The sequence below is a fragment of the Gossypium hirsutum genome, chromosome A07 (genome assembly GCF_007990345.1).
Source record: "Gossypium hirsutum isolate 1008001.06 chromosome A07, Gossypium_hirsutum_v2.1, whole genome shotgun sequence".
Lineage (NCBI taxonomy): Eukaryota > Viridiplantae > Streptophyta > Magnoliopsida > Malvales > Malvaceae > Gossypium > Gossypium hirsutum.
Window position 1 is genome coordinate 6,560,956 of NC_053430.1, and position 17,406 is coordinate 6,578,361.

At 28.1% G+C, this 17,406-nt stretch overlaps 1 protein-coding gene and 1 long non-coding RNA gene across 2 annotated transcripts; both read left to right on the forward strand.

Annotated features, from left to right (window-relative positions):
- The first annotated feature begins 1,321 nt into the window (after positions 1 to 1,321).
- LOC107926198 (uncharacterized) lies at positions 1,322 to 2,460 on the forward strand. Its single transcript, XR_001692167.2, has 2 exons — positions 1,322 to 1,879; positions 2,129 to 2,460. It is a non-coding gene; the product is annotated as an uncharacterized lncRNA (long non-coding RNA).
- A 6,400-nt stretch (positions 2,461 to 8,860) lies between these two features.
- On the forward strand, positions 8,861 to 10,784 carry LOC107926200 (probable WRKY transcription factor 43). Its single transcript, XM_016856990.2, has 2 exons — positions 8,861 to 9,205; positions 10,426 to 10,784. Exons 1-2 carry the CDS (start codon positions 8,898 to 8,900, stop codon positions 10,601 to 10,603), a joined length of 486 nt encoding a protein of 161 aa, XP_016712479.1. The 5' UTR covers positions 8,861 to 8,897; the 3' UTR covers positions 10,604 to 10,784.
- The last annotated feature ends 6,622 nt before the right edge of the window (positions 10,785 to 17,406 follow it).

Sequence of the window (17,406 nt, forward strand, 5' to 3'; positions counted from 1 at the left end):
AATACAGAACACTGCCTCCACTTTTCAAAACTTGGAGAAATTCAATAAGAAGGATATTCGAATGTTTGAATCGAACAAAAACCGAGACCCAATACGGTAGGGTACAATTTTCTGAGCTTCCAAATATCGAAAATTGCCATTGTTTAGGAGAAAATTTAAAGAATAAATTGATTAAGAAGGATATTCAAATACTTAAATCGAATAAAAAACGAAACCCAGTACGGTAGAGCACGTTTTTTTAAAACGATTAAGTATAGAAAATTGCCTTTATTAAAAACTATTTGGGAACAAAACGTTGAATAAAATACTTAAATCGAATAAAAAACGAACCCAATACGGTAGGGCATGTTTTTTAAAACGATTAAGTATAGAAAATTGTTTTTTATGTTAAAACAAGTTGAGAATACATTATGGAATAAAAGAACTAAAACGATTAAAATTTAGGGAGGAAAAAAATGATAAATAATGATGGATGACATAAAAATGATAATATGATAATCATGCTAACCCTATATTAATAAAAAAAAATAGAAACAACAATAGTCATAAATGTGATAATATAATAAACATGACAATAATAGCAATATATCAATAGTATTACTAAATATAATAATAGTAGCAAAATTAAAATAATAATGATGCTAAGCTAACAATAATGATAAATAATAAATAATAAGTATAATAAACTATATTTAAAATAATTAACTCTTAATAAATAAATAAATAAATGAATATCATATAAAGATAATTTAAAAAAAGTAACCCAAAATAATAATAATGTACAATAGTAGTAAAAAAAGATAATAAAAATAATATAATAAGTTAATGAGTTAATCGCCAACTTGAAAGAGGTTCCAAGCAAAATACCCAAATAAAATATCAAGCTTTAAAATAAAATGAACAATAGGGAAGATAGGGAATTTTTTAAAGCATTAAACACTACTATAGGGGTAACACCAAAACTTTTAAACAAATAATGGATATAAAACTTAAAAAAACATAAATAAGTAATATTAAAACAGTATCATACGAATGAATTTTAAAATCAATGCCATAAAATAAATAATTTACATGGAATTAGACATGTATTAAAAATATAAGAAAAATAATACAATAATACATAAATAAAATTCTAAAAAGATCAAGCAATATGCAGAGTGATATATATAACATTTAAGTAAACAATATGTGAAATGAATAAACCTAATATAAATAATATATAAAAAAGGGTAATGATGATATACGAAAAAATATGCACATGAAAAAAACAAAAACCACCAAATCAACAAAATAATACAAAATTATATGTTAAATAATATGTTCTTATTTTAAAAGGGAAAAGAAACTTCATTGTAAGCATAACAAAACTAAGGGATAATCTATAAATAAAACTAATCATTGAAATAAAATTGCGGGCCGAAATAAAACGCGCACAAATAGTCTGGATCAAAATTAAAAATGACCCAAATCACTAAAAACACTGTTCATGCGCGGACCAATTCGAAACAGTGCACAAACCTTTGGAGAGAAATGAAAGAGACATAATGGGGACAGATTAAAGGTAATGCAAAGTAGGAAGGACTGGCTGCGAAATTTACCCATTTAAAGGAGCATGCGCAAAACCAGCCTGCACAAAAGCTATTAAAATTAAGCCATTTTTTTTTGAAAAAAAAAAACTAAAACCTATTGAAAACCCAAATCCACCTTTTTAAAACCCCTTTTCCTTTTAACAATCACCCCTTTGATTTTTTTTAAAAGAACTTAAGAATTTTTTGAAATGTTCTCTCAACTCATGCACTCATTTTCTCCTCTTCATCAGACACCACCTCCGTCAAAGGTCCCATGTGCGATGGCCACCGACGACATGAGCACAACTCCGGTAAGACTTCTCTCTTTTATACTTTGTCTTTGTTTTGGATCCGAAAAAAAAGAAAAAGGAAAACAAACAGAAATAAATTACAGCAAAAGCTCACCTTCAAAAAAAATTCTTCTTAGTTGTTCTCTACTGATTTTGTGTTTCTTTTTGTATATCAAAAAACGTCCCCCCCTCCCCTTTTACAATGAAAAAATGAAGGCTTTATAGCAAAAATACAAACAGTTTCCTCTTATTTCTTTGCTCAAGTCGCAGGTATAATGGACGTGGGGCGTGGGGCGTGGGTCGTACTTCACGCTAGTTGGCCGGACATGCGAGGTGGAGTGCGTGGTGGTGGAGAACGTGGGTAGTGGAAGCATGGAGGCAGTTGGAGGTTCGGGTCTTGGCTGAAAATGTTTTAGGGTTTGTGGGTTAAGGTTAAGTATTTGGGCTTCAAAATTGGGTCTGTTTTTGGTCTTTGGGGTTTGTTTTTGTTTAAAAATTTGGGCTTTAATGGTAAATGGGCCCGGGCAAAAATTGGTACCCACAGTCATTATACCTTAGTTAACTATCAATTCAATAAAATTAAAGGACTAAACCTTAATATATTTTTATATTAACCTTATGGACTCAAACATCAAAAATAGGATTCCAAAACCGCATTTTCTGACACCACTGACATTTGGATTGTTACAAAAATAAATAGAAATGGAGAAATAGGAAAACATTTGAAAATAATTAAGGTTTTCTCCAAAATAAAAATGTAAAAATGAAATCACTTGGTAATGAATATGGTTTTCTCCAAAATGAAAATGAAAATGACTTGAAAAATGGATTTATGTTTTTCAAATTAAATGAAGTTTGAAAATGGAAATAAATCATTTGGTCATCATGAATCGTGGAATACAGAAATAATAAATATATTTTCTCATCGATTCTTTTACAGTAAAATCGTCATGATTTTAACAAAATTAGCATTTGGTTGAGAAAATTATTTAGTTGGAAATATATTGAAGTTTATTTTTTGGAAAGTAGAAAAATAAATATTAGGTTGGATCAAATTATAAAGTATCATGTTAAAAACTTGGGAAGTACTTGTAATTGGACCCGATATGAAAGAGGCCCAAAAACCCCTTAAGTGGGATGGCAAACCTTAATATTATGAACTAAGGTTGTTGCCTTTACACCCTAGTCGAACTAGAATTTTGTTTAACTAGTTGAAATAAACTTTTACAATTCAATAAGGATTCTACCTTCTCTTCCTATAAATAGATGACATTGGTATGACTATTTACATGATTTTAAGATAACGTTATTCTGCTTGAAAATTGAGAGATTTTTATTCTTTAATAATTAAATATATTTTCTGGAATAACAATTTTGTCAATTTCTAATTGAGAAATTTTTTTTGTTTTCACATTAAAGAAAAGAAAACTATTTCTAGTTCTGTGTTTGATTCGAATTGTTCGAGCCCACATTTAAAGCAGTTCATCGTACGAGAACAGTAAAGAAGATCATTTGGTTGAAAGCCAGGAATGACAATGATTCGTTTATCAAAAAACACAAGTACGATTTTAGTCTAGGATTTATTGCTATAAATATCACAAACCAGGTTGATTTTCAAAATTTTTATTTTCTGCTGTGCAAGAAAACCATTTTCAAACCGATTTTTTTCCAACAGTAAGAACTCCATTGTAGAAGTTGGGAAACTATCATACCAATGAGGTTTTATTATCACCTTATCCAACTTCCTTGAGAAGGACTCAACACTTCTTTCATTACATCAAATGTAAAGGGGGCTAACATATGGATGGTCAGTCAACTCTAAGTTGTTCTAACAGTCAATAAACTCCAACATGTTTGGAGTAGTAAATTGTGAGCCATTAAAATTTGAGCTCCCTTTTGACTTAATGATTATGTTAACATCTCTAGCACTTAGCGAAAGGTTACCCTCAACTTTGATTTTCATCAAATTCAACCTTTTTCACAACATTCTCCTTTTACAATTATTGTTACTGTCATATGTAAAAGATAACTTATGTTAGTTGGTAAACTAAATTTAAAGTGTATAGTCCATAAAATCATGGTGAACAAGTGACTTGTGCTATGGTTATTTTGTTGTATAAAGCAAAAAGAGGAGATAACTTGTCTTAGTCATCGGAGCAAAATTGACTTTTGAGTAGAGATATAAATGTATTAATTAGGATTGAGAACACATTAGACTAGACCTAAGATGAATTAATCTTAAATTCATTTAAAGATCAATTCTCTTGATATGTTCATTGTTTGCTTGCCTTAATTCTAAGTAAGTGAATGAATTTATATGTATAAATTGTATACTTTGATGTATTGATAACCAATGCGTCTCAAAATAGTAAGCAAAATGTTGGTACATTGAATATATAACTTATGATATAGTTTCACTTATAGACAGTGTAACTATAACTTGAATAAAGAGTCATGAGTATCCTCTTAAAAGAATTATGTAGTTGATGTAAACGAAACCTAGCTAGTGGTCATATCATGGTGACTTAAATCATTCAATGAGTAAATAATTATTTATATCATGATATATATTGTAACACCTCCAAAATATATAGGGTTAAAAGTAATAATTAGCCAAGAAATGAGCCTTAGTTGTTACTCAAACAAAACAACATAAAATTTTTTTATGTGGTCCAATGAATATTTGATATATGACGGATATAACGTCACAATGAGTTGCCATCTGAAAATTAAAAAATGTATATAAAAATCTAAAAACTATATATATTTTTATTTTTATTTTTATTTTAAAAATATTATAGAAACTTTTTATGTGGTGAATGAATATTTTCATGATTTTTATTTTATTTATTTTTATAAAAATTATTAAAACTTATTTTTTATTTATAAATATTTTTTATAAAACATTATAGAAGTATTTTAATTTTTTATTTAATTTCTATAATTTTTTAAATTTTAACGTATATTTTTATATTCTGATTTTTATTTATAAAATTATTTTATAAATTTTATTTTCTAATAATTGTTTTCGATTTTTATACATTTTTAAATTTTGATGTCATTGTTGCCCTGCATCAAATCTTTATTGTGCAACGTAAAAAAAAAAAAGTTAACATCATTTAGTTACAAAGTTCAATAATGAAAATCAAATATAGGTATTAAATAGATTTTTTGAAAAATAAAGAAATAAATTTCTCATTAAAACTAAACTCAAATATTAAATAATAATTTTTATAATTAAATTAATGGTTTATTAAATAAATTATAATAAATTCATCAAAAAATTTAAAAAACATTAAAAAAAAGTTTAGAAAAAATTCCAATTGAATTGGTTTTTAGCTCAACTCAATCGATTCATACCAATTCACAAATTAATCGATTCAATCTCATTTTCTGGATAATCAATTCCTAATTTAACTGATTGATTTAGTCCAATTCCGACAACCTTGTCAAATAGTACATTAACCCTTTTCTTTTCTCTGCCATATATTAGGTTAGGTTGCTAAAGTCTAAGCTGACAAGGAGCATTACGTATATTTTCCCGATTCATATATTACTTTGAAAGTTAAAATATAGAATAATATCATCTGTCATCATCATTGCCTAACTTTGAAATAAGTCCTTTGATAGCTAATTTGGGTGAAACAAACAGTAAGTATCTCGCACCCAATTTTTCAACATCAACCACCAAACATTCAATTCTAAACTTGTCAATCTTAATTCTCTTCTTTTTCTCTTCTCTTTTCTTCTCTTTGACTTTATATTTTATATTAGGGATAATATAACTTTTGGAGATCATTTTTGTTCTTAAACTTTGATCCTATCAAGATTTGATGATATGATCAATATTTCTATAACAAAATTAGATCGAACGGGTCAAGAACTGACAGATATATTAATTTGAATAAATGGGTTAAACCAATTTACTCGAAAAATGTTTGAAATTAGTAAATATAAAAAATCGAGACAAAAACCGACAGTTGAACAAACTTAGTAAATTTTTTTTAAAGATTTTTAATTATTTATTTAATTATTGTTGGTTCGGTGGTCGAACTGGTTGAATTGAGCACCAGCGGTTTGACCTGTTCAATCACTAGTCTGGTTATTAAAATACTAAATTTGACACTCTATATTGTACCACATCATCATCAATTCGATTAATTTTTAAATGATGATGTGGCACAATCTCATAGTGCACATCATCGAACTTTTATATTTTTAAAATTCAAAAACTAAAATGGACCTAGTTATTAAATTCAAGTGCCAAAATGGACAAAAAAAGTACAGCTACCAAAGTGAACCTAATTACTAAATTGAGTAACCAAAAATTATATTATCCCTTTTATATTATGCTAAAATTTCCTCAATATTATGTGTTAATATTGGAATATGTCATAATCTTTTACTTTTATTAAATTTAACAATTTTTTTAAATAATTTAAAAAACAATTGTTGTAGGTTATAGTAATTATAAAATATTTCAATTTTTACTAGAATTTTAAAAAGATTTACACTGCATTAAAAAAAAGTTTCACACTTATTTAAATTTTATATAGTTGATATTTTAATAATAAAAAATCATATTTAATGTTTTATTAATATAGATTAGAGTTGTTCATTGGTCGGATTAGGTTTAGGTTAGGCTTAAGTATGATATTAATACATTTTATGCTTACTCAAACCCAGCCTAATCCAAAATATGGGCCCAACATATTTCCCAAGTCCTCTCATATTTTAATATTTTTGAAAAATTTATAAACGAGCAACTTAGCATTTTTTTTAAATATGTTTACATTATATTTTTATATATTTTTATGTGTTATAAATTATATATTATAATATGTTACAAACTTAAAAAGAAGGATCAGGTCAGACCGAGTTTGGGTATAGAATGCTTGAACATGAGCTTAGCCCATATTTTAAGCAGACCTCATTTTTTTGGCATAATGTTTTTACCCAAAACCTTCTCATATATCGGGTTGATCTTCAGACTTTGGCGAATAACCTAGCCTACATGTTAAATTTTAAATAAATTAAAAATAACTAATTATTTTTTATGCAAAAACTTCAATATAAACTTATTCAAAACTTTAAGCGAATAATAATTATAATTATATAAAGATTACAAGATGGAAGGATTTTATTTTGAGTATGACACTCGAAAAGATTTCATCTTTATCTTCCTAGTTTAAGCATGAAACGTGGAAATTGAAGATAATTTTTGGAGATATCATTTTTGGAAATTATATAAATTACAAAGCTATAAAATGTAAAAAATATATATATAATTAATTATTGACATTTCCAAAATATATAATTATTACATGAAAATTACTTTTTTATTAGAATATAGGGAAAAATTAATTAATTCTGGAGATAAGTAATTTAAAAGTTAAGTTTGAAAATAGGTTTGTGTGAAGGTTAGTATAAAATTCTGACCACTGAGCTTTTGGGATTAGGGAGGGGACAACAATATTTTTTTCTAACACCTTAATTCCTATGGGTGTGTTGAAGTCTGTTTGAATAAATTTTCTATTTTCCTTATTTTAATTTAATGTCAGACTTTCATGGATGTCAAGCTTAGTTTAATATTTTGACTAATACTTTTTTCCATTTCATTTCTTATTATATTTAATTATAAGTTCTGTCGTGATGTTTTTTCAATGATTAAAAAAAAAAGAACCTTAATAAAATTGGCGAAAACTTAGCTCTAATATTTATAGGAAAGTATAAGCGTAAAAATGCTTAATATACTATTGAGATTGTTGAACATTTTCAGCTATATTTAATAGAGAAGAAGGAATTAATTAATTAATTAATTTTGAGCTATATTTAAATAAAAATTTGTAAAATTAACAAGAAAATAAGAAGGTTAAAATATGTTGTTAGTCTCCATTACAAAATCTAAGATTTAATCCTTATATTTTACAAGTTAAAAAATTTAATCCTCCTATTTTTTACAATTTTAAAATCCTAATCCAATTATTTTCAACTTAGTATCAAAACTTATCAACTTAGTATGTTTATTTTTTGTTAGTCATATAATACAACCTAATCAAAATTCTAAATTGATAAATTTTAATAGAAAATACTTACAAGAACTGATATTTTCAAAAAATAAAAATTTTAACTTTTTCAAATATAGGAACTAAATCTCAAATTTTGTTAAAATACAGGGACTAACATCATAATTTAATCAAAATTAGAATTATTAGATTATTTTGTCCTAATATGGTGATGCTAAAGTCAAGTTTACGTAAAGTTTACGACTCAACTTTGTCTCTTTGTAGAAGGAATAGCATTCATGCATGAACAATTAGCCTTCACTTCGGTCCATGCACTCAGTATAATTTCAGTCACTTTAATACGTTGGCCAATGGCCATTACGCCGCCCACCTTTTTTCCCCTAAATATTTCTGGGGTAAAGTGTATCTAAATTTTTTTTAGTAATTTTATGTTTTAGTTACTTTAACTTTAAAAAATTATAAAATAATCATTAAATTATTTAAATTTTTTTATTTATGTGATCACTAGACTATTAAGTTTTTTTTTTAAAAAAGTCTCGCTAGGTTCTAAGCAACAATTCAACAGTATGGTGGATCAGCACCCGTTGACAAGTAAAAAAGCATATATTAAATTCAAGTCGATTTAACAATTAGTGTCAAAAAATCGGAGAAGAAAGCTATTTGGATTTCGGTTCGTAAATTTTTAACGTTCAAAGTTGTTTCATAAAATCAAAATTGAATTGTAGAAGAAAAGGGATGATAAAGCTTTCGACTGATGCAAGTAATGCGAACTAAGAAGGCCATACAATAACGATTTTTACAGTCTAATGACTTAATAATTTAGTAATTTTTTGAAGTTGAATGACCAAAACGTAAACTTACTAGTAATTTAGTGACCTTAAGTGTAGTTTACCCCTTAAAATAATCTCCTTTTTACCTATATACACACTTCCACCACCTTCTGAATTTCCAGTTTATATATATCTTCAGAAGAATAATAGCAGCTTAATTAGTTTTATTCATTTTTTCTTTCGATGGAGAATTACTCCATAGTTTTCTCCGATGGATCTTCATCTTCACCATCATCGTTAACCATGGCGAATCATCATCATCAACAACGAAGTTATTTGCAAAGCAACAATGGTGTAAATACATGTAAGAATATGGGTGCCTCCATTGACAAGAATGAAGGGGAAGTTGCAGGGAAGAAAGGTGACAAAAAGGAGGTGATGAAGAAGCACAAATATGCATTTCAAACAAGGAGTCATGTTGATATTCTTGATGATGGGTATCGTTGGAGGAAATATGGCCAAAAAACTGTTAAAAACAGCAAATTCCCAAGGTATTTTTATTATCTATGTTTCATCAAATTCATCCATATATTATACTTAATTTAGAGATTTAGTCTGATTTAATGTTACGTCTTAAACTATATCACTAATATAGTATAATTTTTTTTAAAATTTTAAATCATGTGAAACCGAGGGAAATATATTTTAACCTAAAATATCATAATTTTTAATGTATTTATCATTTCAACTAAAACATTATTTAATTATTAAATTAATTTTTTTATAAATATATTTATTATATAAATTTATTTTACTCACATTATAAGCCTGTCATAATCTCTTATTTATTTAAAAAATACAAACCAAATCATGAATTTAAGGAATTAATCTCTATATGTATTAGTTAAAAGAATTTATTAGTTAGCTGAATAGTCCAAATTTGAGGTTGAGCTAGATTGTTTAAGTGGTAAATTAGTTTTAGAAAATAACTATTTTGATTAGCATGATTTCACTCAAACCTGTTCTGTTGATGAACTAGGCTATTCGCTTAGACTCGAAGATTTACTCGAAAGTTAAAAGAGTTTGGGCAAAATATTAGGCTCGAAAAATGAGATTGAGAAAAAATTAGATCAATTTAAAATATGAGTCAAGCTCAAGCTTGAACATTCAATGCCTGAGCCCAGCTCGACTCGTTTTTAAGTTTATAATACTTTATATTATGTTACTTTTATATATTATATAATTTTTAGGCTCATGTTTCATGTCAGGTTGGGTTCGGACAAGCATAAAAAATGTTAATATCATGCTTAGGCCCGGTCATGAACACCTCTAATTTTACTTAAAAATGGTTAGTTTAGAGTTTTTTTAAAAGAATTATACAATAGGAACCAATTGAATTTTTTAATCCTATTAATAACTTGAATTAAAACATTAGTAATAGTAAAAAGATAAAATCATGACAAATTAATCAACAAGTGGTTCAGAGAAATTGTAAAGGACTTTTTACTTGGGCATTTGAATAGGTTTCATTATAATTGTCGGGAAAATTCCAACTTGAACATGATCAGGTTCAATTCGTAAAACGAATGATGACACTTTTGATTATGAAAAAAAAGTTATGACAAAATCTCAAATTAAATATAGTATAAAGACAAAAACCAACCTCTAGATCCTCTTTTTCAAGTAACATAGCTAAAAAAAAAAACCCAATTTTCCATGAATAATCATCTCCATTTTGGTTGTGTTTTTTTTTCTTTTTCTTGAATTGCAGAAGTTATTATAGGTGTACACATAAAGATTGCAATGTGAAGAAACAAGTGCAACGAAGTTCAAAAGATGATGAAATTGTGGTGACTACTTATGAAGGGATACACACCCATCCAGTGGAAAAATTATTTGAAAACTTTGAACACATCCTCAAACAGATCCAAACCTACAATCCTTTATAAATAATTCTCTTTTTAATTCATTATCCAACATTAGGACTTTCTCTGCATCTTTAGCTTGTAGTGTTATAAATGTCTACCATAATCTTCACCATGAAAATATTGAAGATATGCTTTTAATATGTAGGTTAATTGCATGACACTGTACTCAAATTATGTCTCAAATTTTAAATTCATCCCAAACTTTAAAATATCATCAGAATATCAACATTGTATTAATCACATTCTTTCTTCAACTTTAAATAGCGCTATGTCATGTACTGAAATTGGTCTCTGCGCATAAGATCCCAAGCTGGCATATGTAATGTTTAAGTTCACAACTAGATTTTCAAAATGATATGATTGATAAAATATTGATACTTAAAAACTTAATTATAACATTTTGAAATTTAAAAATTAATTTTAGAATTTAAGTACGTCGCAGAGAAAAGATTGTATGAAACTGTAATTCCACGTCATTCCTAACAATTTTCAATAGGAAAATGACAAATCAAATTTTTTCTCGTGATGATTTTTAGCTTTTTTCTCCCCCCAAAAAAATCAAATCCAACTAAAAATGTTAAAAATCAGAAGGAAAAATTTGATTTATCATTTTCTTATTAGAGAAGAATAGAGATAACGTGAAATTATAGTTTCATACAACCCCTTTTGGTACGTAGCATGCAATAATGCTTTTATATATTTGTGTCATCTTTTTCTTTCTTGGTGCTTCATACTATCAAGATTCTCCTTATGAAAAATTGAATTTCCATCTTTGATTGAAATCTCATCAATTATAGTATTAAAATAATGTGGACTCTATTACTAATTATTAATATTTATAATTCAAGAAATATTTAAAAAGAAAAACATAATCATTCGCCCTTTTTATTAATTACGAATGTTTAATTTTGTGTGAATTGTAAAACACAATTGATTTCAATTACTTCATGAAAAATTAATAAAATATCATTAAAAATAATATAAACATAAGTAACCAATAAAATGAAAAACAAAAGAGATAAATGCATTTCATCTTATAAATAGTTTATTAAAGTTTTAACATATCTTGATGATGGTAAAATTAGTAATTTTTTGATGAATTATAAGAAGATGGTAAAAACCTAACACACTACAGGAAAATAGGGCTTTAGCGGCGTTTTTAGCGGTGTTCTATCAACAAACGCCGCAAAAATTTTAAAATACAGAGCAATAGCGGCGTTTTAAGAAAAACGCCACTAAAAACAGAGCAACAGCGGCGTATTTTACTAAAACGCCTCTAAAAATAGATCATTAGCGGCGCTTTAGGTAAAACGCCGCTAAAAACCCGATCATTAGCGGCGCTTCGGGTAAAACGCCGCTAAAAACCAGAGCATTAGCGGCGCTTTGGGTAAAACGCCGCTAAAAAACAGATCATTAGCGGCGTTTTACCCAAAACGCCGCTAAAAAATAGAGCATTAGCGGCGCTTTCGGTAAAACGCCGCTAAAAACCGGAGCATTAGCGACGTTTTGTGTAAAAGGCCGCTAAAAACCAGAGCATTAGCGGCGCTTTCGGTAAAACGCCGCTAAAAGTCATAGAACCCCTAAACCCGAACAAAAATCATAAACATTAAGCTTATAACCCCTAAAACAATAATTATTAAAATTTATGGTTATACAATATATTAAACATTCTCTTATATAATCGTAAAAGAGATATATAGTATTGAATTTAAAATATTAATTAAATTAATTATCATTATAGTTTAAGATATATGGTTTAGGGTTTAAGCATGTTTATGAGTTAACTATATATGGTTTAAGATTTACGGTTTAGGAGTTAACTAGTAATTGAAGGTTTATGATGAATTATGGGTTTAGGGATTATGATTTAGGGTTTAAAGGTTAGGGTTGAAGTTTACAATGGGACAATTATTAACTTCTTAAGAGATAATTTTCTTTCCAAATTCTTATAACATGCAATGGATGCTATTAAGAAAGGGTGATTTTGAATGTGGAATTAGCATTTGTTGAACTATTAGCTAGAAATTAACTGAAGAACATTTAAGATTCATGCTATTTTGTATATACTCATATTATTTAATATAAGAATATAAACATATATATATGTGTGTGTTTTAATTTGTACTACACTAACATTGCCCACACAAATTCCCAATAATATGTATATGATTATGGTTTAAGGTTAGCAGTTTTTAAAGTACTTAATTTATAGTTTGGGCTTTATGGTCTAGGAGTTATGGTTGGTTTAAGGTTACCGATTGATTTGGGGTTTAAAGTTTGGGGTTAGGGGTTTTGTGTTTATGGTTTAAGGTTTAGGGGTTTAGAGTATCAAGTTTAGGGTTTTAAATATAGAGTATAATTGTGTACATGAATTCTGTAATTTGATGTAGATCTTGTAAAATATTTACGCGTTATTGATATAATAAATAGCATCATGTATTTAATTTTTAAATTAATTTATATGCATACATAATATGTAATTTAAAATGTGTAATAAATAAAAATTAAATTTCAACTATAGTTAGGGTTTAGAGTGTAAGTTTATTGTTTGAGGTTTAAACTTTAAGGTATAATATTATTATTATTGAATATTTAATATTTAGAATTTTATGAGATTCTTGGGAATTTGTACTAAACCTAATATAAATATATGAAATATAGATATTGTACTACACTAACATTCATCATAGTAACATTATTTAGATATAATTTAAAAGAAATTCTAAATATATAGTTTTAAATTTTGATCAATTTTTATAAAATATTAAGGTATTAGCGGCGTTTATGTATAAACGCCGCTAAAGATCAGAAATAGCGGCGTTTTTCAAGAAAACGCCATAAAATTTCATTATACATTACAGTAAAACGGCGTCGTTTCCTCTGAATAGTAATGGCTTTAGCGGCGTTTTTGTAATAAACGCCACAACTCGTATTAGAACGGCGTCGTTTTGTAGTGTAGATAAAAGAGGCATTAGTGGCGCTTTGCTGAAAACGCCGCAAAAGGTTTGATTACCGGCGCGTTGCTGAAAACGCCACAAAATTTCCATATTTTAAACGGCGTCGTTTTTTTCTCTCCTGAGGTTTATGGCTTTACCCGAAATCAATTTCATTTTTTGCTAAGTAATTTTCCCTTATTTCGTCTATTGCTTCCCTAAATCCCTAAAACACCTCTTCTTTTTTTTCCCAGATCATCCCCTAATCCCCTAAACCTGAAATCCCTAACATTTTCCCCAAGTCCCCTTTTTTTCCCTATTCTGTTCCCCCATCCCCAGAATCGCTAACATTTTCCCTTTCCTCTCGTTGATGGTCATACGCTTCATGGGTTTGAAATGGTTAGTTTTTGAGTCCCCTTCAGATTAATGTTTAGTTACTGTATTACTTGCCTTTTTTTTGTTTGAAATGGTTTGAAATGGGTTTGATCTCGATGATTATACCCTTGTTTTAAGTAAACCCAATACCGGGTCTGGTGCTGTTTTTCGAGATGTTGATTAGGTTTGCGGTTTCTTGTAAAGCTAGGGTTTTGTCGAGATTTGCATAATTGTCAACAATGCAGGTGTCCTGATAGTTTATTTGATTATTATGGGTGATGTTATGTCTGGTTCGGTTCGTCATATTGGGGTTCTCGATCAGTGGTTAGGACTGGTTTTTGGGTTCATTCGGTTGCAATCTTTTATGTACAATTTTTGGTGGTTTATGATATAGTTTGGTTTTGTGAGGAGGGGGCTTTCTTTTTCTTCTTTTTTTTTCAATTTGTAATCAAACTCTGTTTTCTCTCCTTTGCTGATTTGGTTTAACTTTTGATTCTATTGAAGGAGAGAACTGTACCTACAAATGTTTGAAAATAGTGATTTTGAATTTATTGAATAGGTATTTAAACTGAGTTGAAATCATTATTATAAAAATTTTAATTGAATATAATTTTTTTTTCCAAATAAAATTAGACTTAGAATATAAAACAGATAAAAACATTTATGATTATCTACATGCATAGCTAGTGTTATTGTTGAACTATGTTTAAAGTGAACTGAATTTGAATTTGAATTTTAATATTTGATTCAAATAGTTGGATAATATGATCCATTTTTATTTTTAATATATTTATTTGATATTATTTAAATTTAAGCTAAGTTGTTTAGGGTAATTCGATATTTACTTTAAATTAAAAATAAATTGGGTCAGTCTTGAATTAAATTTTAAGTGAATCAAAACATTTTCATTGGTTGATGTTAGGTCAAGAACACCTTATTACAATGAAATAGAGTGTGAAAATAAAGGAACCTCTTTCCCATCCATATAATAATAATCAGGCTGAAGCTTGAATGGTTTAAAAACTTCTTTTGGACAGTGATGTTTACCTCATAGTTTATGTTCAATGAATCAATCCTATCTAACATACAACAACAGCTTATATATATTGGATCTACTATGAGGACTATGAGGTAAAAACTTCTTTTGGACAGAGATGTTTACCTCATAGTTTATGGTAAAAAAAGGTCTTTGGCATTAACAGTAATATTGTTAGTGCTTATATATATTGGATCTACTATGATCCCAAATATATGGACAGCTTTCAAATTTACTGGAGCAACAACAGCTTACTGTCTTTTAATATGTATACAATGTAACTTACTGTCTTTTAATGGTATTGAGCTTGGTCATATTTCTCCTGTTAATGTTATACCAAATTCCTGGCTGTTTTTTTTAATCATTTTATTTGTTTATTCCCACCTGTTATTATGCAATATAATTAATATTATACCAATCATTAAATGTTGTTTATTTTTAGAACTCATTTGACTGTTTTGTTGACCAAAAACAGACTTTTGTTCTTCAAATGCAATGAGTAGGGAAGTCTCTCGACATTATTAGAGATCAATCCCAAGCATCTCTAAATAAACCCTCAAGAAAACATTTCTGTTTCAATCAAGGTAACATGTTTTTCCTAACATTTATGTTTCTTTCAACATGTTTTTCCTTTTATGTTTTCAATGTTTAATTAACATTTAATTACATTCCTAAATTTTTAATGTTTTTCCTAACATTTAATTAACATTTTAATTACATTCCTAAATTTTTAAGCTTATTTCATCCACTCTTTTTTGTGTTTTGTCTCGATTTGGCTTCCTTCGTTAAGTTTCCTGTAGAAGCTTACTTATCTTTTATTTTCAAGAAACAGATTTAGGTAATGGAAGATGTATGCCTGTGTGTTTGTGTCTCTATATATGTATGTATTTGGTACTAGATGAAAGCTTTATTCCAGTTTTGAAATATAGACCAAGTTTTGCATACATTGATCAATTTCTGGCTCTTTTCCTTTGAATACATGGTTCTCTTGATACTAAATACTCAGGTACTTTCTGCATATTCTGTGATTCTTATTAGATAAGTTATATATCAACAGTTATGTTAGTTTCCATCAAGGCCTCTGTAAACATAAAGTTGGTATTCTGGTTAGGAGAAGTTAATGTTTATGAGTTTTGTGGAGTATGATTCTGCACATGCAAAGTTGGTTTGTTTCAATCTGTGCATTTTCATGTTTACATAATAATGGTGATTCCATTTTGGTTATTTAGATGTTCTTTTGGTCTGTTTTCATGTTTCTATCCAACTTATGTGTTTAGTGTGGACTTAGATTGATTTAAGAGTTTATTGCTGTCTTGTTGCTCACGTTTTATATAATAAAATTGTTATATTTTGGTTATTTAGATGTTCTTTTGGTCTGTTTTCATGTTTCTATCCAACTTATGTGTTTAGTGTGGACTTAGATTGATTTAAGAGTTTATTGCTGTCTTGTTGCTCACGTTTTATATTGTTGAATTCCTCTATTCATTTTCTTTCAGTTATGTGAAGAAATTGGCTGTGCTTTGACTGCTTTCTTATCCATTTGTTTATTATTTTTTATTGTTTGAATTGGAATTGTCCTGGGGTAGTTCTGCATTTATTTGCCTGGTACTGAATGTTAAAAACTGCATTTACTGTTCTGCGTCCTGGAAAGGGACCTTTTGAGTTTTGAGCTTACTGGGCTATTGTTTGGTTTTTCAATCTCTGCAGTAAAACCAGGTTTATATGAATTTACAGTTTTATTGACAGTTTTATTTTAGCATGCAAGAAAAAGACACTTTACTTGCTTGCGAGAGTAATTTTTCATGGTCTTTTGGGAACCTACACATTGGGTTGTTAACCTGTTCATGTCTAGTTCTGTGTGAATCATTTTATCCTCACTTGTTTCCTGTTGGATTCTTTTTAGTTTCATACCCTCCATACTACCAAAAAGGAAGTGCTCTGTGAGACAAAGTCAAAAGTTCTAAGATATTTTTTCATTATATAGTTTTTGTTCACCAAACCTAGAACTTAATAAAAATGATGGTTGTGAAATTTTATAAATAATGTTCCTGAAATGTTGGTAATGAACCAAAAATGAAGAGAATTGCCTGCCATGCTGAAAATTCTTGATGAGAGTCAAGAGAACAAGAGGTGGCTGTTGTCCTTAAACGAAATTGTTAGTATTGGAGTTTTTTCTTTTGCTTTCTGTCTTTAGAATATTGATATTATTTCCTATGATGCTCTGATTCATGTGTGAGTGGGAATGAGCATGCTAGTATTTGCTTGTACTTATTCTGAAACCTGTTTTCAGATGTAGGATAATGTGTTCGATTTGGGCACTTTAGGAAAGTCAAGGTTTGAAGAAACAGCTGACTGGATTTGCTAATTGTGTTATGTGCCTTGTATTTACAATTTTTTGCAGAGATGGAAGTCATTTGTATGCTCATAAAAGAATTTGTATTTTTTTGCAGAAATGGTTTGAAAAGATGTGCAGTTTTGCC

What these genes read in the sequence shown, in the direction of transcription:
- LOC107926200 (XM_016856990.2), top strand. Translation starts at nt 8,898, where the DNA reads ATGGAGAATTACTCCATAGTTTTCTCCGATGGATCTTCATCTTCACCA. An exon ending in AAAAACAGCAAATTCCCAAG is followed by an intron (nt 9,206 to 10,425) that starts GTATTTTTATTA and finishes CTTGAATTGCAG; the next exon opens with AAGTTATTATAGGTGTACAC.